The sequence below is a fragment of the Diabrotica virgifera genome, chromosome 2 (genome assembly GCF_917563875.1).
Source record: "Diabrotica virgifera virgifera chromosome 2, PGI_DIABVI_V3a".
In the NCBI taxonomy this organism is placed as follows: domain Eukaryota; kingdom Metazoa; phylum Arthropoda; class Insecta; order Coleoptera; family Chrysomelidae; genus Diabrotica; species Diabrotica virgifera.
In genome coordinates, this window is record NC_065444.1 from 75,245,051 (window position 1) to 75,272,117 (window position 27,067).

The 27,067-nt window shown below is 32.6% G+C and overlaps 1 protein-coding gene across 1 annotated transcript in view; it reads right to left on the reverse strand.

Annotated features, from left to right (window-relative positions):
- The window catches only part of LOC114333515 (juvenile hormone esterase), an 87,647-nt gene that overhangs the window by 50,768 nt on the left and 9,812 nt on the right, over positions 1-27,067 (reverse strand). The window contains exons 3-7 of the mRNA XM_050643803.1: positions 23,509-23,661; positions 15,570-15,723; positions 14,220-14,405; positions 6,746-6,948; positions 3,797-3,965 (exon numbers count right to left, since the gene is read on the reverse strand). Coding sequence (XP_050499760.1) covers positions 3,797-3,965; positions 6,746-6,948; positions 14,220-14,405; positions 15,570-15,723; positions 23,509-23,661 — 865 coding nt within the window. The remainder of the gene's footprint in view (positions 1-3,796; positions 3,966-6,745; positions 6,949-14,219; positions 14,406-15,569; positions 15,724-23,508; positions 23,662-27,067) is intronic.

Below are 27,067 nucleotides of genomic sequence, written 5' to 3' on the forward strand. Positions count from 1 at the left end.
TATTTTTCAAATTGGGCTCTGTACCGCCATTCTTTATTATATTACTAATACGTGTGCCAAATATCTCGAAAAAATATTCAAAATTACAGCCGCAATCTTGGAACGCGTTGTAGCTATCTGTTGATCGTTACTGTTTCCTCTTAAAGAAAATTTAAAAAAACGGATTTGTTGATTTTTCAAAAGGTACATTTTTGTTAAGCAAAGCTGTTTTGATAAAACGAAAACTTTTTGAGTTATTTGCAGAAAACTGATTAAAAACATTAATTTTTTTAATATAAAACTAACACTTTCGATAGCGAATAAATCGAAAACTATTAATTTTATCAAAAAAATATATAGAACATTGTTTGCTTAGAATGAATGTTTTTACCAACTTTTGCGGTCAAAATATAATAAAAAAAATTTTCACCCCCGACATGGGGTGGCAACCACCCCCATGTTAAAAACGCCTTTCGGCATCATATAGATTTTGATCCTTGGACTATTCACTACTTACTCTCAAATTTTAAAGCAAATCGATCCATTCTGTAAAAATTGCGAGGTTTTGTCCTATTTTAAGCTTCATTACTTGGACTATAGGTACTATAAATATAATTTATTACTAGGGAGCGGATTTATATGCGAGCAATTTTGATGAAATATGCGGATATATATGCAGTAAAAAATTACGAAATATGCGCAAGATATGCACAATTATTTCAAAAAATGCGCATTGTGAGAAACCACATATTTATCTAAAATAAAATAAATGTATCGATTTTCCGCTATCTCCTTGATTTTTTTATGGTATCGTTGTAAAGAGGTACGAAATTTTTTCTCAATGTACTTTCATCGGGAACACTTTTCTTGGAATATATTTCCAAAAATCTTTTAAACATAGGATTTTCCAAATTTTTTCAAAGGTATGTTTGCACAAATCCTCACCTCGGATAAATGCGAATTAAATTTATATTGTTCATTGGATGAAGTCATCAACGATTGTCTACTGTCAAAGTAGATCAATGATCAACTTTCGACTCGCTCATCTTCTTGCGTTTTGACTTATGTAGTTCTGTCACGACGTTCTTTGTAACCGAAAATTTTCGCTAAGATGTTATGTACGAAAATAACACATACTTTTTCAAACTTTTTAAATTTAAAATGTTGAGGAAGCAGCCAAATATTATTTATTAAAGAAAAAAGACGAAGAAACAATCTTAAACTCACCATTTTCCTACATCTTTTGCAGAATACTTTTCCATTGGTTTAAGAAGCTGGGGATAGGTTCTGATCCGGGAATAAACCAAGCTAGAATTTTTCGGTATATTGCATTATTCAACAAACAGAAGTCTAAATTGACACAATTTAGAAGTCTAAAGTCACAATTGAGAGACTAAAGATGACTAATTTTACTGATTTACGGGATCTGATTTAAATCAAATTTCCGTTAGAGAATCGTAAAACGATGTTTAGAGGTGTAAATACTCTCTTAACAATAGGGTATTTAACATCCTACAATCATTTTATGACGGCGTAGGTACTATACGCACTTGTGGGTAAAGATCAGGTGTTTTCTAAAAAAAAACAGAAAAAGTAGTGATTGAGCCAATTTTAGGTAGTTTTCGAAAAGATACGACAGCATGTGCGGGGGAATATTTTGTGACGAATTAAAAAGTTTTAGAATATTTTCGTTTGGACAAAAATGTTTTTAAAAGACACATAATATGCACATTTCTCTAAAAATATGCAAAATTTGGTAAAGTTCTCAAATATGCGAAATATGCAAGCAATATGCATTTAGCATAAAATCCGCTCCCTATTTATTACTATTTATCATTGAAGGTTTAATACCACTCTAAAATATAAACTCCTGGACAAAATTGACGCACCACTCATATTTTTCTTATTAAATTGATAATTTACTGTACGACAAGTTGCCTGTGGACCTTGTTTGACAGTGACAGTTGTTATGTAAGCTAATAATAGTCTTGTTTTAACAATAATTTGTATACCCCATTCCACGAATATACCACCCTCTTGGATTATCGCGATAACGAATATTTTACTGTGCAAAATATGAAGAACGAAAGTAAATTGCAAATTATATTGTTGTTTATTGGAGTAATTATTAGAGCAAAATACTTTCGTCCTTCTTATGTTGCACACTAAAATATTCGTTGTCGCGATAATCCAAAACAGTCGTATATTCGTGGAATACACCATATAATAATAATAGTCTTGTTTTAACAATAATTTGTATTAAACTTCGTTTTAGACTAAAAGCGTTCTAAAAGTAAGTTAAACTTTTCATAAAAGTGCCCATTAAAGCAAAGTGCTTGTGAGAAACAAGCTTTTTATAGTGATATTTTTCATCACATGCATGTTTGGAAGTTCATTTGGAAGTTCATAAAAATCAAATAAAAAATGAACCGCTAAAGAAATTTGTCAATGGAGGAGGCAGTGCGAGCATCGACTCTCCTAGATGAAGAATATTCAACGCGATACGTTGCAGGTTTGTTAGGAAGACATCATTCCAAAATCAGTCGCAAGGTGAGGCGATATAATGAAACATGGTCGTACCATCGAAGACAAGGGCAAGGGCGAAGATGTTGCACTAATCAAATTGATGATCGTTTTTTGACATAACGTGCTCTCAGAGATAGGAGAGTCACCAGCAATTTACTAAAAAATTAACTAGCAGCAGATGTTTGAAATGTCGCGATATCGTCTCGAACAGTTAGAGGACGTTTACATGAAGCAGAATTGAGCAACAGGAAACCGGCCAAAAAACCCTTGCTTACCAGAGAACACAGGGTTCAGATATTGATGGTCGTGAGCGTGTCTGACGAAGGCGAGGAGAAAGGTTTGCCAGCTGCAATATCTCTCCTAAAGTATCTTTTGGTGGTGGCTCTAAAATGTTTTGCGGGGGGGGGGGGGGGGGGGAATTTGTTTTGAAGCTCGTACGGAGTTGGTTCCCATACGTACGAGGTTTATGAATGCCCATTATTACTTAGACAACATTATTATCGAACATGTTTTGCTCCGTTTCTTGGACCTAATTTTTTATTCATGCAAGACAAGGCTCGTCCTCATGTGGCTCGACAGGTTATTGGCTACTTAAATGATGTTGATATTCCATTATTAGAGTGGCCACCTAACAGTCCGGACATTAATCCTATAGAGCATCTATGGGACTGTCTCAAAAAAAAAAGATTCGAAGTCGTAGACCCCCTATTGCCAATCACAACCAACTCATTGAGGCTGTTATTGAAGAATGGGAGAATATTCCGCAAGCTTTTGTTGAACATTTAATATCAAGCATGCCTCGACGCATAAATGCAGTCATAAGAAGTAGAGGAGGGCCTTCACGGTATTAGTGTTGACCCAGATGAATTTATTGTGTTATTTTACTGATTTTTTTCTTTTTGCAATTTGGAGTTATGCTAGCTTATTTACGCATTTCCGACAAAAACAAATTTTTAAAGAAATAATAAGGCAAATTAAAGTCATGTTGGACTTATTTGTAGGTGTTTATTATTATTTAAATGTAACTTAGTTTTATTTTTTGTTCATATTGTAAATATTTAAATTAAGTCAAGTGGTGCGTTAATTTTGTCCAGGAGTTTAGTTATCGTTAAAAAACTTTCTTCGATTACATTTTTAATTACTGGTACACTTGTCTGGTACTTTATTCGATATTTTAATTTTAACAAATTTCTAGACCAGGATTGGATACACATTCTAAAGCACAGCTATTCATTTAATATAATATATTATATGAAATTATATATTGTATAATTATCCATGAAATACTTACTTGCAGCATCCCAAATTCTTTCCTCAGACGATATGCCAATCATAATTGGTACTTGCAGCATGTGGCCGTTATCAAGTGCAGAATACATTGGTTCAGTTATTAAAGCATCTTCACCTTCAGGTTCTATTACAGGTGCAAACATGAAACCGCTGATCAACTGGTCTTCAAACTGAAGAATATAATATATCAATTCAAAAACATGTTCTTTTGGCAATTCTAACAGTATTATTTTAAATCTTAGAAAAGTATATTAAAGAAAGTAAATAATATTTTGTCATGATTCTATGATCGGGGCAGATGTGAAATATACGATCATTTGGTATATAGAATCAAATATTAGTAAAGCCGTACAGTCATGATCTCAATTTTCCTTTAAAATGTCAACCACATTAATCGTGACAATACAGTTCTCTCGTTTGTAATTCGATTGAAAAACGTGACGAAAAACAGGGGATCCTGTTGGCCATCTTGGAGTGGTAGATCGATAGATAGATTCAATGAGGTAACCCTAGATTACATTATCTAGCTTGATCCTTTGTTATAGGTCTAAAAAGGTCTAATAACTGCGAGACTTCAGTCTCGAAGTATTCCATCCAGCTCTTTACCGGTGGCTTTCCTTCGCCTAAAGCAAAGAACTGTACATTTGTCAGGTTGTCACATTGACACAAAATGTATCAAAAGACGATAAGCTTAGTGCTCTACATGACTTTGGTGTTAGGTTTGATACTTTACTTACCTTAGGTGTAACTATAAGACCTTAACTTTTTGCCATATTTTCGGTACGACCCCCATGCTAAACTGGCAAAGAAGAACTTATATATATGCGTGGTATGTATCAATACCTCTAATCCCATATATGCAAAAGTATCGGATATATGCCATCTGCCCTTGGATACCAACATGGCTGAAATATATTTATAGCCTTTTTAATTCTGCTTGATCTTGTGATTGCTGTGGCTATTTTGCAATCAATAAAACTTAGCCTAGTCGGTCTTTGGTCTATGTTGGTTCGGCTACTTAAATGTTGAGGTAGGAAAGTGCGTGTATATGAATTCTCTAAGACTTTCCTCTTTGTTTACGTAAATTATTTCTTTGGGAAGCTTCCTACTTTAATGGTGTACCATCCTTTGCCAGGACTTTATGGTTCGAGAGCAGGCCGGAATATCTGAAATCTCCTCGCAACACTCCATGAATTTCTTTTGGCTCTCGACATGTAAGTATTTTGTCTTGCATTTAGTTTGCTCCCAACATCAACATCAAACTAGGACGTATTTTTTGGAACACGTTTTTTTATTTGACTTTTTTGCCAAAATTTTTTGAAAAATACATGTTTTTTTTTTCTCTGATTCTGGCTTTGGTTTAGAACTAGAACCTTTAGCCACGTAATTGTATAACTTATTACTAAGTCAGGGGAGTAATGTGTAGTGTGTGTGTTGAGTAAGTGTCTTGTTACTTTGCAAAGTCGACGTCATTGTCTTTGCAAAGAGACGCTAATTGTTTCCGAACGTCTGCGGTCCCTCCGGTGAGTAAAAAATACATGTTGTAGACAATAAAAAACCAAGCAAGTAATACAAAAAAGAAGCTATTAAAATGTGAACAAACAAAAGTCACATTATAATATCTTTTGAGGTTATTTTTTGTTTCATTGATACAGAAAGGTTTTAAGGGGATGGATACGTAGTTTCTGCTCCAATGCTATTGAAATGGGATTCATTTTTTTCGAATCCTAAGCCAAGCCGCACACCAAAGAAACATGAAACGAAAAACATGAAACATGAAACGAAAAACATGTTTCATGAAAAGAAAACACTGCTAAACAAATCTCAAAGTCCGCCTACCAATGAAACGAGTGTGATTCATGCTCATGATACATTTTTATTTTCGGAGAGTTTCATAAATGGCCGGACATATATTTGTTTAGCATTGGTTTCTTTGATGTGCGGCCTGCCTAAGAAAGCTAATAAGTATTTTTGAAAAATTTAAACGCAGAATGAAAGACTACGTTATTAGCGAGAGCCGAAAGTCCCTGAGAACTTCTATAATGTTTATTTTAATAAGTTACAGGGGCGAAAAACTAAGAGAAAATTTAGTGTGATTTTTAATTTCAAATATCTCATTCAAAATAAACTTTTTATTTATTCTAAGGGACTTTCGACCCTCGGTAATAATTTAGCCTTTCATTCTGCGTTTGAATTTTTCAAAAATATTTATTGGTTTCTTCAGGATTCGAAAAAAATGAACACAATGTCGGTGGTAATATTTTTCAAATTTATCTTTGTCATATAACGCACTCAGTCGAAAAGAATATTGTCAGCATATTATTGTCAGTCAGACAGTGACAATTATAAATATTTGACATGGCATCGGGAATATTTTGAGTTGTTAATTAAATAATATTGATAGTGTATTTAATAAAAAGTTATTTATTGTTTCTTATTTATGGAAGATCCAAGCAGAGAATACACCAGGATATATTCAGTGATCCAAGTATTTTGTTGTTAATGATGTTCAAAATTGTAAGCGTTTCATACTAACAATATATTATTAAAAAAATCACTTTATTTTATCACTATTATCACTTTTCCTCTTTTCTCGATTTTATTCTCGTTTTTGTTGTACAGTCGATACATTATTACAATCACTGAATACATAGTTAGTGTAAAAATTATCATATTAATTAACTGAATTAATCATTAAGGCAATTAATTATACAAGTAACAGTAATCCAAGAACATTCAAAAGCCATTTAAAGTTAATGATGACATTTTTAAGTAAAGTTTACATATCCATACCAGTGAGAATTTTACTACACGTAATTTGCCGTGTAAAGACAGAAAAAGTGGGAATAGCCGTAAAATATTTGCGAATTATGTACCGATGACCTTAAGGTATTACCTTAAGGTAATATTTACTTCATTTAAAAATATTTTGTGACAGGTAGGTACTTACTGCTGGTAGTTTCCAACTTGCATGTTTTAGATCGTTTGCAGATACTCTTAAAAATAAATCTCTAACTTCGCGGGAAGGAGTATTCTCATCGATACTTGAATTTAAACTTTTCGCCATCATATAAGCATATTTTCTAGCATTTCTTTGGTAGCTCCACGGCGACAATGACGAACCACTGAGCATAACACCTCCCCAAAACAAGCCTAGAAAAAATAAGAAATTTTGTAAATTTATTGAACTAATATTAACAAGTACATAAAATATATCAGAGGTGATAATATAAGAAATATAATACTTAAAAAGCATATCGAGAAAAACTAGTAAGTATCTTGAGCGCTTATACAGGGTGTCCAGAAACTCTACCGACAAACGAAGACAGGAGATTCCTCAGATAATTTTAAGACAATTTAACCCAATTCACCTAGTCCGAAATGCTTCCTAAGGGAGCTAGAGCTCTTTGAAGATGGCGCCCTGTGATTAGTTTTTCTTAAATGCCTCCAGAACGCTTCTATTTAGAAAAACGAAAATTTGTATACATATTTACTTTCCAGAAATGAATCGATTCCATCTATTGCGAATTTCTAATACCGGTAATAGGCGTCCGTTTTGGGTAGGGCAACGGTTATTTTATCGCATAACTTTTTTGTCTTCAACTTTTAAGCATTTTTGATACTGGATTATTAAATTGTAAGGTATTCTAGTACTAAAAGGTACTCTTACTTTAAGTCGGTAGGACACACCATTTTCTAGAAAAATCGATTTGAAAGTTTTTAGCTTTGGGAATTTGAAAAAAAAAAAAGAAAACAATTTAAAAAAAAACGATGTATTTTACCAACTTAAGCAAGAGTAACTTTTAGTACTCGAATATATCATAATTGAATAATCTAGTGTCAAAAATACTTAAAAATTAAAGACAATAAAGTTATGCTATTAAATAACTGTTGACCTACCCAAAACGGACGTCTATGACCGGTACTAAAAATTCGCCGTTAATGAAATCGATTAATCTCTGGAATATAAATAAATGTACCAGTTTTCATCTTTCTAAATAGTTTTTTTTTAATCTTTTTTTTTTAAATTCAAAGAACGAAAAATTTTCAAATCGATTTTTCTAGAAAAGGGAGTACCCTATCGACTTAAAGTAAGAGTACCTTTTAGTACAAGAATACCTCACAATTTAATAATTCAGAGCCAAAAATGCTTAAAAATTAGAGACAAAAAGTTAGGCGATAAAATAACCGTTCCCCTACCCAAAACGGACGCCTATGACCCGTACTGGAAATTCGCAATGGGTGGAATAGATTCACTTCTGGAAAGTAAATAAGCGTACCAATTTTCGTTTTTCTAAATAGAAGCGTTCTGGAGGTATTTAAGAAAAACTAATTACATGACGCCATCTTCAAAGAGCTCTAGCTCCCTTAGGAAGCATTTTCGGACTAGGTGAATTGGGTTAAATTGTCTTAAAATTATCTGAGGAATCTCCTGTCTTCATTTGTCGGTAGAGTTTCTGGACACCCTGTATATATTTATACTCTGGGCTAATTAGCAAAATTCATGGAAAAGTTATTTACCAGCAATTTTATTGCTGGAATCGAATTATAAGATCCTATATATTAATAATATAGGTATGCAAAGTCCGCAGATAGTGTGCTACTTTTTTTATAAACAAAATGGCGCCGACAAATCGTATTTTTTTCAATTATTTCTCTATAACTCCGAAGATTTTACCTATACCTCAAAAACACCCAAATAAAAATTCACCGCAATTAAATTCTGCATAAAGATGTGTTTTTCCCGATTTGCTCCGATGAAAATTTTCCTCGGAAAATGCGGGTTTTCCCAACAAAATCTCGAATTTCCAAATAAATTTTTTGGCAGGTAATTATTTATTAATAATTAAATAACTTGGTGAAATAAAAGCTTGCTTGGTATAGATTATAACTGCAGAAGCCGGTGAAAATTAAACGAACATTTTAGCAACAATTCAATTGTTAATTAACAATTTACAGTCGCAATAACAACCAAAATAATCATGAGACATTGATCAAATTTATAAAGATTATAAAGATGAGATGCTTATTTAATATTTCGACAAAATATAAATTTTTCGTTTTTTTGCATAATCTTTAAATTAAAAAAAAAATAGTTATAATAAGCTGGTCTAATTAGTAAAGTACAAAGAAAGGTTATTTACCAGCAATTTTATTGCTGGAATCGAATATTATGATCCCATATATTAATAATATAGGTATGTAAAGTCCGCAGATAGTGTGCTACTTTTTTTATTAACAAAATGGCGCCCCCAAATCTTGTTTTTTCAATTATTGTTCTATAACTCCGAAGATTTTAACTTTACGCCAAAAATATTCAAATAAAAATTCACCCCAATTTAATTCTACATAGAGGCATGTTTTTCCCGATTTGCTCCGACGAAAATTTTCCTCGCAAAATGTGGGTTTTTCCAACAAAATCTCGAATTTTCAAATAAATTTTTTGGGCAGGTAACTATTTATCAATAATTAAATAACTTGGTGAAATAAAAGCTCTCTTGGTATAGATTATAACTGCAGAAGCCGGTGAAAATTAAACGAACATTTTAGCAACAATTCAATTGTTAATTAACAAATTTCAGTCGCAATAACAACCAAAATAATCATGAGACATTGATCAAACTTAGAAAAATTATAAAGATGTGATACATATTTAATATTTTGTCGACAAAATATAAATTTTTCATTTTTTTGCATAATCTTTAAATGTTTAAAAAAATATTTATAAACAAATTAACATTTCTCAGAAATTGTTTATTATAATATAATTTTAAAAAATGCTTAAAATGCGTATTTCAAAGGTCTTGAAAATTAATGCTTTAAAAATTTTTTTCAACCATTTGGAAAAAAGTTATGAAACAGCCAAATAAACATACGATTACTCCGTTGTTTATAATTTGTTTTAATTGCTTCAAAGCTTAAAAGTGAGTTTATGGTACAAACTAATTACTCTTAAAAAATATCAAACAGTAGTTCAATGGTTATATTTTAATCAAAGATTAAAAATGTTTTTTGTAATTTTTAGCGCGAAAGTAGGCTTGATACAGAGCCAGAGCTAAAATGTTCACTCGAAGCGATTGACACGCAGCATACAAATACTACTGTACGTCGCGCAACGGTCGTCGCTTCGAGTGAAAATTTAGCTACGGTACTGTATTAGTCTACTTTCGCGCGTGTAAATTACAAAAAAATATTCATAATCTTTAATTAAAATATAACTATTAAACTAATGATCGGTATTTTTTGTAAGTAATTAGCTTGTACTTTAAACTCACTTTTACGCTTTGAAAGAATTAAAAAAAATTATAAACAACGTAGTATTCGTATGTTTATTTTGCTGTTCCATAACTTTTTTGCATTTAGTTGCAAAAAAGTTTTAAAGCATTCATTTTTTTAAAATTAGAATATAATAAAAATTTTCTGAGAAACGTTAATTTGTTTATACCTATTTTTTAACATTTAAAGATTATTCAAAAAAATTAAAAATTTATATGTTGTCGACAAAATATTAAATAGGCATCTCGTCTTTATAAGATTTCAAAGTTTGATCAGTGTATCATAATTATTTTGGTTATTATTGCGACCGTAAATTATTAATTATCAATTGAATTGTTGCTAAAATATTCGTTTAATTTTCACCGGCTTCTGGAACTATAATCTAAACCAAGAAAACTTTTACGTCACCGAGTTATTTAATTATTGGTAGATAAATCTAAAACTTTATTTGAAAGTTAAAGATTTTGTTGGGAAAACCCGCATTTTCCGAGGAAAATTTTCATCGGAGCAGATTGGGAAAAACATTTTTTTATGCAGAATTTAATTTCGGTGAATTTTTATTACAGTGTTTTTGGTGTAAAGTTAAAATGTTCGGAGTTATGGAGCAAAAATTAAAAAAAACACGTTTTGTAGGCACCATCACACTATCTGCGGACTTTGCGTACCTATATTATTAATATATATAATCATAAGCTTCGATTCCAGCAATAAAATTGCTGGTAAATAACTTTTACCAAAAATGGCCTGTTCTCCGATAATCAGCCCAGACTATTAGAACATTGCCGAACGTAGGCAAATACTGTTGATTTTGTAAACCAATTTTAACCCACTTTGGATCGACCATTCATTGTCGCAATAAGTCGTTAAGTTTCTACACAATATTCTGGAATTTTTATATTCTATTGTTTATTTTTCTCTAAGCGTTTTTATAACTAATAAATTCTCGTTCATATCTCCACATAATCCGTAACCTGCCTACTAATTAGGTAGATAAATATAGGTTTGGAGTTAATTATCTTGTCAGTACATTTATGCCTAATGTGTATACATGAGATAAACCCTTATTATTGCTTATTACCATAATAACATTGTTGCTCTATGATGTTGGAATTTTTCAGTGTCTAAAAATATGTTCAAAAGGATTTTTATAGTTTTGATTAATTTTTTCTGTTCTGTTTTAATACTTCCAAGCCCAATGCCGACTTCTGAGGCTAGGTTGATTTTTTTTTATCTCATTTCATCATCATCAAGATCTTAGTGAGTCATTGCTGCGTTAACCATTCCAATTCATTATTATCGTAGCTAGGTGGCCCCTTTTTTTTTTCTGGCCCCCATTTTCTCAGAGTCTTCCTGACAGGATTTTTCCTTCTTTACCTGGCTGTTTCGACAGTTCTTCCCTTATATAATTATTCCAAAATACGATGTTTATTATTCATTTATCCTTAGTCCGTATCATATGTCCTGTTCGTTTTAGTCATTATGTCTTTATCCGTTATTGTATGTGCTCTTTCATTATTTTATCGCTTTATCTATGTGTCATAAAACTCAAAATATTTTGCGTTCTTTTTTTTTGTTCTGATTCTGGCCTTGGTTATTTTGCGTTCTTATGCCTGTAACTTATTAATTTTCACCTAATTGTCACCTAATATTTTAATTACCTTTCAATTTCTGATTTTCGGTATATTCTCTTGGCATATTTGTTGTCATTTTTCATATTCATGGTATATATACCATGGTGTTTATGTACGCTGATGATGTAGGTATTAGGTAGTGTTAGTAGGAAAACTGAGAGAAATATAGAACAAAACCTGGAACAGTTGAGACAAACTTGACGAAAAAAATTTAAAATTTAATGTGATAAAAAGAGAATATTTGTATTATTCATTTCAAGATGGAGCTACTACAAATAAAATGATAACTTTGGATGGTAAACTGGAAGTATAATAGTTGTGTGACAAAAAGATTACACTAAAAATAAAGAATAAATTCTATAAAACTACCAAAAGACCAGCAATGATGTTACGAAACTGAATGTTTGGGCTTTTAAAAAGAAAGAAAGACAACGTGCGGAAGAAATGAGAATTGCACCAATTGACACTAAAAGGAGAAAGCATAGTTTAAGATAGTTTGGTCAACGCACCGTCGAGATGATAATTACTCAATACGAATAATTGCTAATTTGAGGTTTTCTGGAAGCAATAGGAGAGAAAGGCCTAATAATCCCCGGAAGGAGACGCTTAAGCAGGATATAAAACAGATCAATAGATAGAACATTTCTATACAAATATAAAGTGCATACATACATTGTCAAAAGTTCAGCTCTAGAACGTCATCTTCTTTTTCTTCTTTTTGTGCAGACATGACTCTGTTTTTCAATGTGCCTATAGGAAGTTGTCATTCCATAATTTTCGTGGCCTCCACTTTTACCACTCTATTTGTTGTCATTTGGCAAATATGACCGTTCTATTCTACTCTTCACTTTATTACCCAGCCCTTGATGTTTTCAAATACATTAGACTATTATAATACATCCAACTCCCACAGAAAACTGGAAGAATGTTGCCACTAGCGCCTCTGCCAGCTTTAGTTGAACTACGTTTTCTTAACGTAAACATACAAATTTAATTTTGTTAATTTTTGGATAATTAATTAGCTAATCTTGGTAAATTGTGCTTGTATTTTTACACAAAATGTCTTATAAAATAGGTTCGGTAAAATAAATTCTCAGCAAATACCTAGGATGGCAACAAAATTAACTAAAAAGTGTATTACTTTGCCACCATTCATCCCGATGAGAGGGTGTTTAGCTGCAATTCCTTTTTACAAGAAGGCTAAGCCCAGACTGTATAGAAAACTTATTTTCTATTATTAGGGCTAAGGATACACCTGATAGTGTGAAATTTAGGTATAACTTATAAAGGGAGCTTCAAATAAAATTATTGATATATTTAAAAGGTATTTTCAAAATTACATACAAGAGACTGTTGGAAATGTTAAATATAATTTAAAATTAAAATATTACAAGAAACTCTCCAAAATTTATGTATCTACAAATTGTCACAAAACTTTTATAGATAAATATTTTGATCTTTTAATAAAAGCGTATGTAAATAAAATTAACGATAGTAAAAAGGAAAAATTATGTAAATTAAAAAGTATGAATATAAAATTAAAGAAAGTAGCTCACAACTAAATTTGTATTTTGATTTAATCCTATAAAAATACCTTTCTTTTAATTGCATAGTTTGTGGTTATAACTCATACCACTAGATGGCGCTATTTTGTTTGCTTCCACAAAATTAATAGGAAATGTCAAGAGTTGTATGTATTATAGTCTAATGTATTTGATGTTCTCCACTTTGCATATTCGTCATATATGTATGTCCCTACTTCTAACTCTGTCACACACTGTCTTATTGTCCTTTTCATGAGCATTTTTCAGTGCGTAACAAATGATAGGAAAAAGGGTAAGTCCGTGATAATACACATTTATGACATTTATTCTAACATGACATTTTAGTTAAATCTGACAGTTGTCACATTTTATTTTCAATTTGGAATAAAAACAAATCAAATGTGTTTCTTGCATTTTTAAAATGGTATTTTCTTTGATTTGTATAGTCTTATAAATTATACAGATTATATTTGTAATATTATTATCTAATTAAAAAAAATATTATTTTTATTATGGCGCCATCTATCGACAACTAGAATAACTAGAATAAATGTTATAAATGTCACCGACGAAATGTAATCACTGACATGCCTTTTTTTCTGTCACATACAATTTAATGCGTTAGAAAGAAATCGAAAAACTGTGACGCACTGAAAGGTGATCATGAGAAAAAGAATACCATAGATTTTTCTTGTGGGTTTTTTGATATCTGCTGTTTCTAGCATTATTTTTGTTCCCTCTGTGTCGGGTCGTGTTTTTGCCGGTTATGTGATTATTGGTCTGATGACTCTTTTGTTAATTCTGCTTATAAAAAAAGATATAACTATAAATCATATAAAGAAATGAACACATATTACGGCTTTATGTGACCTATATGTATAGTAGAAAAAAATTAGAAAATTTATCACGGATAAATTTTGCCGATATTTGATTTACAAAAGATATTGTGTTCGCTGTTGGCTTTTAAGTTTACCTTGATTTTTCTTGCTCATAAGTTGATATGCTACAGAGGCACTACCAGCGCTGTGTCCCATGATCGTCACTCTAGCTGGATTACCACCAAATGCCTTTATATTTTCCTGAACCCATTTGAAAGCGAGGTGTTGATCTTTCAGACCGAAGTTTCCAGGTATAGATTCATCTTCAGTAGATAAAAATCCTGAAAAATATTGTTCTATAAATTTTTTGTATGCACTAAACAGAAAAATATAAAAGGTTAATGAAGAATTCATGCTTTATCTATAGCTATATAGATTATATACTATTACTATATAATATCTATCATACTATACTAGAAGATTAGTAGTCTCTCATCAACTTAAGGGCAGCCAAAGTCCGAAAATTCACTTTTTTAATTTTTTTTGGTTTATGATTGAAAATATTAGTCTCTGAAATCTTCTCTGTCCAACGATATATAACCCATTATCCATGGTTACAAAATTATTTGTTTTTTGAACGTTCGCGCTCAACGGTGTAACCAAGATGATCCTAGGCGGGCTATATCCCAATGGTGGTTATGACCCCCCAAAACCCCCCACGCCACTGGTACTGGTAGCTTCCTTTATAGCCTATTCGAGTGTTTTATGTTTTTGCGATTTCCCGAATACTAGGTTTTTTAACATTTGATGTCAAATATCCCTGGTTCCTTAAATGATAAAAGGTCCAAATTTTTGCAGTAGTTGTAGATAGATACCTAATATCAAGTTACTGGTATTAAAGTTTCATTGAAAAATGTTTATTGTGTAAACAAGTAAAATAAATAATAAAATCTAAACTTTTTTGGGTTTTTTTGTAAAAGTATTTTAAAATTAAAAAAAAAATGTTTTTTTCACTCTAACTTTAGAAAAATCTACCCGGAACTAAACAATACATGTACATAGTTTTAAATAAAAGAATTAGGTCACTAAGTGCTTTGGTTACAGAGATGGTTGACATAATGTTAACATTGTCGACATGTCGTTAACATGAGACTTCGGGTTTACTTAAATGTTTTTATATACCCACTGATCTCCTTGTTAGTCATTTATACTTATACTACTAATGAATTGAATCTATTTCATGACTAGATATAGATGTAGATATAGATGTGGTATATGTCTTTCTGTTGAGGTAGTGATAACATACTCGAATCAGATGTTACTGTAATGATCTTTCTATGTCTACGAACATACACAATGTCAATTCTCTTAACTATATGGCATTTTCACGATGTTTGTCAAATCAATGCAAGATATTTACAATGAATTTGGCGGGTAAAGTACAAAAATATTAATATTGTAATAATATATTATGATACATATCATTGATTATCACTTGTACTTACCCATGAGCCCAACTCTATAGTTTGCTGTTACTACGATGACATCGTGTTCCATCATGTAATGAGGACCAATCTCGTCAAAGGTTGCATATCCAACAACAAAACCTCCTCCGTATATGAAAAATATCACGGGAAGCGACTCATTTGAAGAGGGATACTAAAAAAATTTAAAATAAAATCAAAATGCAATATTCAATAATTTTGGATTTCTTGAACCTCTAGCTTTACAGACAGGTTCTTTAAATTCTAGCTGAATCTTTCAGACGTTTTGGATTTTTGTTAGATCTGTGTTAAAAAATATATGGTAAATTTGTTTGAAAAACACGTTATAAGCAGTACATTCTTTCACGGTTTTTGCTCTAAATTTTAAAGAACCGCTTGGATTGACATGAAATTTAGCAAAAACATAGCTTACATGTCAAAGAAAGAAAGTGATATTGTGCCGATGTGTGCTTTTGCCCTGGAGGTGACTTTCACCCCCTCTTGTGGGTGAAAAAATATATGTCCAAAATAAGTCCGGAAATGGATAAAATAACTAATTTTAAGTAACTTTTCCTCTATAGAGCTTTTTCGTTAAGTCAACACTTTTCGAGTTATTTGCGAGTGAATATGTTCATTTTTTAACAAAATAACTACATTTTTAGACGGTTTGTCGCAAATAACTCAAAAAGTAAGTATTTTGTCGAAAAAAACTGTCTTAACAAAAATATAGCCTGTAAAAAAGTAAAAAAATGGTGTACGCGTTAGGTCTCTGGACCTCGTAGAACCAGAGTTATAGCCAATGAAAAATAGATTCATATTCACCAAATTTCAAATAGAATATTTTGAAGCGAAATATCCAAAAAATTAAGCACTTTTTGGGGAAAATCCATTATAACTTTTTTAAAGTGTTTACAAAAAGCTTTATTTTTGTTATAAAAAGTTTCTCGCAATTAATTTAAGCAAGTTACGCTCAAAATAAAGTTGGTTCCTTTTGTTTTGGAAAAAAAAATCGGGAATACCACCCCCTAATTAGCAACTTAACTGAAATTAATCGTAACTGCTCCACAAATTATTTTACTTATGTTGTGTTTATATGACCTGTAAGTTTCATCGATTCAAAATGCTTATTTTTGAAAAAATTTGGTTTTAAAGTAAAATTTTTAAAAATTTTAATTTTGAAAAATATGCTTTTTTTCAAAATAACTTAAAAATTGTTAGAGATACCAAAAATCTTGAAAAACAAAAAAAGTCAGCATAGCTTTTCTGAATATCATGTATTTTTTTGTTTTTCTGTTAGACAAAAATTGATTAAGATTTGGTGTTTCTAAATTTGCATACATTCGTGATCAGTGACTTGTTCAACCCCGTTTTACTACAGCCTTTTTAAAAATAAGGACTTTGAACCGATGAAACTTACAGATCATATAAACAATACATACACGAGTCAAGAAACTTGTGAAGTCGTAACGATTAAGTTCATTTGATATACTAATTAGGGGGTGAATTTCCCGATTTTTTTACCAAAATGAGGGGACTAACTTTATTTTGAGCGTAACTTGTTTACTTTTGATGCTAGAAATTTTTTTTATAAAACAAAATGAAGCTTTTTTTAAACACTTTAAATAAGTTTTAATAAGTTTTCCCCGAAATGTGCTTCATTTTTGGTTATTTCAAGTTAAGTATTTCATTTGGAATTTGACGAATATGAACCTATTTTTAATTAGCTATAACTCTGTTTCTACTAGGAATAGAGACGTGGTATATACACCAATTTTTTTAAATTTTTTACAGACTATATTTTTGTTAAGAATGTTTTTTCGACACAACACTTACTATTTGAGTTATTTGCGAAAAACCGTCTAAAAACGTGGTTATTTTGTTGAGAAAATGAACATATTCACTGACATATAACTCGAAAAGTATTGACTTAGTGAAAAAACTCTATAGGACAAAAGTTACTCAAAATTAGTCAGTTTATCCATTTCGGGACTTACTTTGGACGAATATTTTTTCACCCCCGGGGCAAAAGCACATATCGGCACAATATCATTTTTTTCTTTGACTTGTTAGCTACGTGTATGCCAAATTTCATGTCAAGCCAAGCGGTTCTTTAAAATTTAGAGGTTTTGAAATATTTTACCGTTAGAGAACGTACTATTAAGTTTTACATAAAAACAATATACTTAAATTTGGCAGTTTCGAGAATACAAAAAATGGGGCCAATACGTTAATATAAAGAAAACCAAATATATGTGTATATGAGGACAGAAAAGTGAGTTACAACTAGAGGATCATATTTATGGTTATCGAGCCCAGCTCTGAATATGTATGTATACCTTGGAACGAGGATCCAACAAAGTGGAAGGACAGAATTCGAAATAGAGGAAAGAATTATGAAAGGAAAGAAGGTAATAGGAGCTCTGAACTCACTACTTTGGTCAAAAACCATATCAAAAGAAAAGAAAACAAAGCTTTAAAATAGCATCTTTAAAAGCGTGGTACTGTATGGATGTGAAACCTGGCAACTGAATAAGCGAACAGAACAGAAGTTGCTTGCACTAGAAATGGACTTCTGGCGAAGATCGGCCTGCATCTCCAGACTCTCACCTATAACGAATGAACGGTAAAAACAATTTTGTTGGTATGGCCATGTACAAAAAATGGGGGAACATCGACTCCCAAAGCTAATGATGGAATGGCAACCCCCGGAAAGAAGGAAAAGAGGCAGACCGAAAACAACCTGGATAAGTGGAATCAAGAAAGCCATGTCTGAGAGAGATCTCCGACCAAGAGATTGGACAGATCGACGCGGCTGGAGAATAGGAACCGAAAGGCGCAGGACGCTATAAACCGGTGTTATAATATATATATATATACTTAAATTTGTAAAATTAACATTTAACATTAAACATATATGCAGGTACTGTTGAGGTATCCTGCTATTTTTGCTTAAAGTAAATATCTAGAAGCATGAAATAGATAATAATAAAGGGGGAAAGTTTTTGTTTTTATTTGATTCAGAGTTGGACCACCATCTACAGATAGCTATTTCTGCATCTCATGCTTCATCAGTGTAGCTATGCAGTCACAACTCTGAATCAAAAAGCAATAAGCCTGCCTTTTAAGGGAAATCACCGCGATGCAGTTATTCCATCTTTGAGACGCAAAACAGCGACATCTCTAGTAAAACGAGGAAGACGACGAAAAGACCCAGATGCAAAGTTTACTGTAAAATAAAACAATTAAAATAATTAAAATAAAACAATAAACAATATTTTAAATTCAAGACTTTTCGGCGAAAGAAACTGCTTTCTGGTTACATCCTGAATCTCCGGCTTTAACAATTTATAAACACGGAGGCAGGGTTGATTGTATTTCCCCCAGAAAAGGCAGGCTTGTTGATTTTTGATTCAGAGTTGTGACTGCATAGCTACACTGATGAAGCATGAGATGCAGAAATAGCTATCTGTAGACTGTGGTCCAACTCTGAATCAAATAAAAACAAAAATTTTCTTTCCCTCTTGTTCTTCTTTACTCAGATTTTTGAGCACTCGAAACCGTCTTTCGGCACTTTTTCCTAGACGAAAAGGGAGTAGATGCTTGACCGTTGTTATTTCCACTTTCTTCTATATTCGTCGTGTCCGTGTTTATAAATTGTTAAAGCCGGAGATTCAGGATGTAACCAGAAAGCAGTTTCTTTCGACGAAAAGTCTTGGATTTAAAATATTGTTTATTGTTTTATTTCAATTATTTTAATTGTTTTATTACAGTAAACTTTGCATCTGGGTCTTTTCGTCGCCTTCCTCATTTTACTAGAGATGTCGCTGTTTTGCGTCTCAAAGATGGAATTACTGCATCTCGGTGATTTCCCTTAAAAGGCAGGCTTATTGCTTTTTTATTCAGATTTGTGACTGAGATGCAGAAATAGCTATCTGTAGATGGTGGTCCAACTCTGAATCAAATAAAAACAAAAACTGCCTTTCCCCCTTATTCTTCTTTACTCAGATTTTTGAGTACTCGAAACTGTCTTTCGGCACTGTTTCCTAGACGAAAAAGGAGTAGATACATGACCGTTGTCCTTTCTACTTTCTTCTATATTCGTCGTATCCGTGCTTATAAATTGTTAAAGCCGGAGATTCAGGATGTAACCCGAAAGCAGTTTCTTTCGACAAAAAGTCTTGGATTTAAAATATTGTTTATTGTTTTATTTCAATTATTTTAATTGTGTTATTACAGTGAACTTTGCATCTGGGTCTTTTCGTCGTCTTTTAGATAATAATAAATATATTAGATTGCTTCTGCCAGCAAACCATGGTAATCAGCAAGAGAGGTAAAGTCATAACAAGGATCCAGATAAAAAATGAAGATATCGAACAAGTGGACAAAATGAAATACAGTAAAACCTTGATATAACGGACCTCTATATAACGGACGAAAAATCCGGTGAAATGTAAAAAAATTAAAAACGTCCTGTTGATATGACACATGCTTAACCTGTCACATACCAAGATACATTGGATACCAGCGGGGTCTCCGTGGACCACAAATGCTACACCTACCTAGAAACTTTAGTTGTATGTTTTTGCCAAAAATACAACATTGCATATTCAACCCATGGATCAGGGAATAATTTTGGATACCAAACGAATATCTAGTAAAAAAAATTGACTGTTGGCCAAGTTTCAGACATAAGATTAGAAGGGTTGGAAATTACTGATTTCTGTAAGACAAAATACATATCTAATATTGCCGGAGAAGAAGTAGGTAACTGAGATGTTTTATTTTACAATGGCTAGAAGTAGATGAAGGTGTCCCTGGGTATAATATCACGACTGAAAGTGAAATAGCAGATGAAGTTATGAACCTAAAACATGAGGATGGAAGTGAAGATAGCAAAGAAGGCAAAACAACACTGCAAAAAATGAAGTTCTCAGAGGCAAGATCGCATCTTAACGATCTAATAACATTTATTAATTATTCAGACAACGAAGTTCAACTGTATTATAGCAATTTCGTAATTTTAGAGAGTTGATTATAAAAAAACAGCAAACCTCAAAAGTGCAAACACTTGATTCCTATTTCAAAGCAGGATTACCGAAAGCAAGCGTGTCGATATCAAACAACGTCATTTCATGACGAATTTCTGAAGATAATTAAATAGAATTTTGTTTGTGTTTTTTATTTATATTTAAATGCAGTGCACATATTTTCAAGAAAGAAATTTTTTTATTTATTTTAAACCTATTTTTATATAACGGATTTTGGCTTTAACGGACACCCTTTCCCCCAATTAGTCCGTTATATCGAGGTTTTACTGTACTTAGAAATCTGGATTATGGAAGATCTAAATCCGAAATCAGAAATTCGATCAAGAAAGAGCAATCAGGAGCAGCCTTTTTGAAGATGAGGAAATTTCTGAGTAACCAAAGACTCAATCTGCAAATCCGATATTGGATGGTAAAATGTTATGTCCACTCTATTCTTCTTTATGGTGTCTAAGCTTGGACTGTTAATGTTGACTTAATGAGAAAGCTAGAAGCTTTTGAGATATAGCTTTTTAGGAGAATTTTGAAAATACCGTCGTGGCCCAATCATATTACGAACGAAATGGTGTTGCATAGAATGGGAAGAGACCCATTCCACCATTAAAAGAGAAAAACAAGCATATTTGGGGCACATACTTAGAAATGACAAGTATGAGTTATTACAGCTGATTATGAAGGGTAAAATCGAAGGAAAAAGAAATCCTGGTAGACGATATAGTTCAGAGAAATAGGGAAAAAAATATCCTGTTTGTGACACAACCCCCTCCAGGCCAAAACCAAACTTTTTAAGTAGTATGGACATCTATAATAATAACCTATATGTTTCCTCAGACGATTTTGATGATATACATAGTTATAAACAGATGAAGATCAAAAAACGGTAAATTTTCGTTTTTTCGTATATTACCAAAAAGTTATTAGGCATTTTAAAGTTATTAAGCATTTTAAACAAAGAGAGTAAGAAACTCATAAATCGTATAAAAAACTTAAATATGGAGGTTCGCTGAATATGTCTATCCTTATTGGTTGCTTAGAAAATTGCAAAATAAATCATAAATTTTGAGTTTTTATAAATATTCATAACTTATGTAAAAATTAATTTAGAACCTTCTTATTACACGGAATACTGAAACTTCTGATGCTTAAACCATACCCTAAATTTCAAAGCAATTGGTTAAATAGTTTAAAAGGTACAGTTGGAAAAGTGAAAGAATACATGGGTATTCTTTACGAACGGAACGAACATATAAAACACGCTGTATTTTTCTATCATCGTATCACAAAGAAAATTGCCCAGCGCAAGTAAAATACATGTAATAATATAATTATTACATGTACTTGCGCTGGCCAATTTTTTGTGTGACATGGTGACACGAAAATACAGCGTGTTTTATATGTTCGTTCAAGGGTATTCTTTAATTTTTCGTACTGTATTTAATTTGTTTATCCCAAAATAATTTTTTTTGCTACACTATTAGTCAGAAAATGATGAAGTTACAGTATTATGTACTTTGTTAGGTTATACCAATTACAGTTTATGAAAGAAGAAGATTTACACTATTAATAATAGTCTCCCGTTATATACCGCACGCGGCTTTGGGAGTATAGCAGGGTAGTCTGCTATATCTAGGGCCTACGGTATACAAGGAAGGTAACAGGGCCAGTGCTACGCTTCAACCGCCTATTATTACCCCTGGTTTTACCCAAGGTACTCATTTTATTCAGGCTGAGTCGACCTGGGGCCTATAGACATTTTTAAAATGTCTAGTTGTTCTTGCCGGCGGTAGGATTTGAACTTCGGACCACCGGCATGCGAGGCAAGCACACTACCACCTGCGCTACGCGCCCAAAAAGCAGATTTACACTATTAATTTAATTAAAAAAATGACAAAAAATAATTCTAAATATTGCAAAATTATTTTTCAAGAGCATGTGAATTAAAAAAAGGGGGGCTAACTTCGTCCCTAATTGTCCTAGGGCAATTGTCTTTCTTTATAAATGTGTATAAAAATTCAGCCTGTCTAAATATGAAAAAATAATTTTTCTACGGGTAACGGTTAAAAAGTTATTCTAATTGTTTTAAGTAACCAAAAAATCGACATGTTTTGCAAAATAATTTTACACTGTTTTTAAAATTACTTTTTGTTATTTTTTTTTTAACGAGGTTAATAGTGTAAATATGAAAGTTCTTCTTTCATAAACTGTCCGAAGTGTTACTGTAACCTCATAATTTTCTGACTTATAGTGTTGCAAAAAAAAATGAATTTGGGATAAACAAATTAAATAACTTTTAAACTATTTAACCAACTGCTTTGAAATTTAAAATATAATTTAAGCACAAGAAGTTTCAGCATTCTGTGTAAAAAAGGTTCTAACTTAATGTTTACATAAGTTATGAACATTTATAAAATCTCAAAATTTATGATTATTTTGCAATTTTCTAAGCAACAAATAAGGATTTACATATTCAGCGAACGTCATATTGAAGTTTTTTATATGATTTGGTTGTTTAGAGTGCTTCACTTTTTAGTAATAGACGAAAAAAGCGAAAATTTACTGTTTTTTGATTTTCATTTGTTTATTATGTATATCATCAAAATGGGCTGCAGAAAACATATAGGTTATTAATATAGATGTCCATACTACTCAATAAAAAATTTGGTTTCGGCTTGGAGGGTGATGTGTCACGAGAAAAATCTTATTTCTCTGGACTAATAACTATCCTGGTTTAAAAACATTCGCGACTGGACCGGGTTAGACACACAGACGCTTTTCACAAAAGCAGAAGATAGAGACGAATTTGCAATGATTATAGTCAACCTGTATTAGTGGATTCGGCATTAGAAGAAGAGAAGATTCTGTCAGATCTTAATTCTTAGATAATACACTTTAAACTTAACACTTTATATCCTTACCCTAGGTGTGTAGACATTCAAATATAAACAATCTTCTGTTTCTTCTAGAGCGGGATCATCCACCACTCCTTGTGATACGCAAACTTTTCTGTTTTTTACCGTATCAAGAACGCCTTCCCAGTTATCAGCAGGTCCATATCGACAACGTCGTTCCTGGATGCGATACTAGGGACCAACTCGCTCATGAGCTGCAATAGCGACCAACTCGCTCATGAGCTGCAATAGCGCCACAACTGAAAAAATATTTAGAGTTGTGCCACTGTTGCAGCAAGATTTATGCCACTGTTGCCGTTGTTTCATTAGATAGACTAACTAGAGATTATAAAAACCGTAGTCACAAAAAAATTACATAATTCCAATTAAGCTTTATCAACAAATAAGATTATAAAATAGGAAACTCTAGTGGCACTCGAAAAGTGCCACTAGAGAAAGCGGAATATTTTTTCAATACTGACCCAAATCAAAATGTGCCACTGTTAATAACAAGAACATGCCTGATCTTATCGAGCGTGGGACGCAAACTGAGTGGTGTCAAGAACACTGCCAATATTTGGGACAAAACATATAACACAATAGTGACAGTTCTGTCATTTTATGGCCTAACATTAAATTATGAGTTGTGCCGGTATTAATGCAGTAAAGAATGTTTATTTTAACATTTACACCTATTCCTAGTCTAAAACACGAGCTTTGGTTAAGTTCTGCCACTATTACAACTAACAACACGTCACTGAAAAATCAAAGCAACTCAACAGCACAAAATATATGTGTTTCATTGACGATACAGGGTGTCCAGAAACTCTACCGACAAACGAAGACAGGAGATTCCTCAGATAATTTTAAGATATTTTAACCCAATTCACCTAGTCCGCAAATGCTTCCTAAGGGATCTAGAGCTCTTTGAAGATGGCGTCTTGTAATTAGTCTTTCTTAAATAACTCCAGAACGCTTCTATTGAGAAAAACCAAAATTGGTACACATATTTATCTTCCAGACATAAATCGATTCCATGTATTGGAATTTCTTGTACCGGTCATAGGCTTCCGTTTTGGGTAGGGTAACAGTTATTTTATCGCATAAATTATTTATCTTTAATTTTTAAGCATTTTTGACTCTGGATTATTAAATTGTGAGGTATTTTACAACTAAAAGGTAGTCTTGTCCTAAGTCGATAGGATACACCGATTTCTAGAAAAGTCGATTTGAAAATTTTTCTTTTTTTGAATTTCCAAAGAAATTAAAAAAAAAACTATTTAGAAATCCGAAAACTGGTACGTTTATTTATATTTTAGAGATGAATCGATTTCATTAATTGCGAATTTTTAGTACGGGTTATATGCGTCCACTTTGTGTAGGTCAGCATTTGTTTTATCGCATAAAATTTTTGTCTTTAATTTTTAAGCATTTTTGACTCTAGATTATTAAGTCATGAGGTATTCTCTTAGGTATATTAAGGCAGGGCTGTGTGCTCTGGCCGACTCTTTTCAATATATACTCTGAGGAAATTTTTACTGAAGCCCTCACAAACCTAGAGACGGTGAATACATCAATAATATCCACTACGCCGATGACACTCTATTACTAGCAACCAGCCTAAATGATCTACAGGCCTTACTAGACCGTGTGAGAACTGTAAGCGTAACATACGGACTAAACCTTAATATTAAGAAAACTAAATTCATGGTTGTCAGCCATGTACATTTAGATCCCGGGGCACTAATGGCAGATAGCGAAGAGATGCAGAGAGTCGACAGATTCACTTACCTCGTAACTACCCTCAACTCACAATGGGACTACGCTTAAGAGATTAGATCCAGAATTGAAATGGCACGGTCTACATTTATCAAGCTGAGATCCTTGCTATGCTGCAGTGATCTCAGTTTGGGATCCAAAATGCGGATAGTGAGGTGCTACGTTCTTCCAGTGCTACTGTATGGAGTTGAAGCCTGGACACTGACGCAAGCCACTGAAAAGCAGATTGAAGTCTTCGAGATGTGGATCTACAGGAGGATACTAAAAATATCTTATGTGGACCATGTCACCAACATTGAAGTCCTACAGCGCTTGACAAAAGAAAAAGAAGTGCTTAATTTAGTAAAACAACGTAAGCTTGAGTACCTTGGCCACGTGATGCGGAACGAAGAAAAATATCGAGTTCTTCAACTCGTCATGCAGGGCAAAGTATTTGGCAGGAGAGGACCGGGACGCCGTCGTATCTCGTGATTGAAAAGCCTCCGAGAATGGTTTGGGATAACCTCCGTGGAGCTGTTTCGCAGAGCAGTCAACAAAACAATGATAGCCTTGATGATCGCCAACATCCGGACCGGATAAGGCACTGAAGAAGAAGAAGATGAGGTATTCTAGTACTAAAAGTTACTCTTGCTTCAAGTTGGTAAAATACACCGTTTTTTTGAAACATTTTTTTAATTTTTTTAAAATTCAAAATGAAAAATTTTCAAATCGATTTTTCTAGAAAACCGTGTGTCCTACTGACTTAAAGCAAGAGTATCTTTTAGTACTAGAATACCTTGCAATTTAATAATCCAGTGTCAAACATGCTTAAAAGTTAAAGACAAAAAAGTTATGTGATAAAGTAACCGTTACCCTACCCAAAACGGACGCCTATGATCGGTACTAGATATTCGCAATGGATGGAATCGATTTATCTCTGGAAGATAAATATACGCACCGAATTTCGTTTCTCTAAATTGAAGCGTTCTGGAGGTATTTAAAAAAAAACGAATTACAAGACGCCATTTTCAAAGAGCTCCAGCTCCCTTAGGAAGCATTTTCGGACTAGGTGAATTGAGCTAAATTGTCTTAAAATGATTTGAAAAATTTTCTGTCTTCGTTTGTTGGTAGCGTTTCTGGACACCCTGTATATGGGCTTTTTGAATTGGAAGAAGTTGTGGCAGATTTCGCTAAAATGAGAGGGCTAAACTATCTGGTTTCGCCTAATCAGTAATCAATATAACAACAACTTCAATCAATATTAAGTAAATGGAGGACAAAGTGAAAACTTTGGCGTCACTAAGGGAGTAAAGCTAGGCTGCATACTGAGTCAAATTATATTTAACATATACGAGGAACGTATTATGCAGAATGGAAATCTTTAAAGTACGATATGTAGGTGACTCATTGGATGTCGGACTAAAAATTAACAAGAACCTTGCTGTCAGAAAAAAAATTTATCGGAATGGAAAGTGAACTTAATAAGATCATTTAGGACATAGTTGGAGTGGCAGAAGTTACAAGAAAAAGGGAAGCCACTTAAAAAAAATTGCTTCATAGGAGACCAAGGGCAGCCAAGCGAAACCGAGGACCAACGCGAAAGCGATGGGCAAAACTACCATTGGGGCAAACGGGACAGTGCCCCGGGGCCCCGCCCAAGGGGGGCCCCGCAGAAGCCCCCTTTTGGTTGGCCGTGCATAGATTTTAACGAGGAAAATAAAAATATGTAATTTAAAAGCCGATACCAACGAACTATTTTCAAATGACACAATTTTAAAAAGACAGCAACATAAAGTCTTAATTTTTCACTGGGGAAATTAGTCTTTTC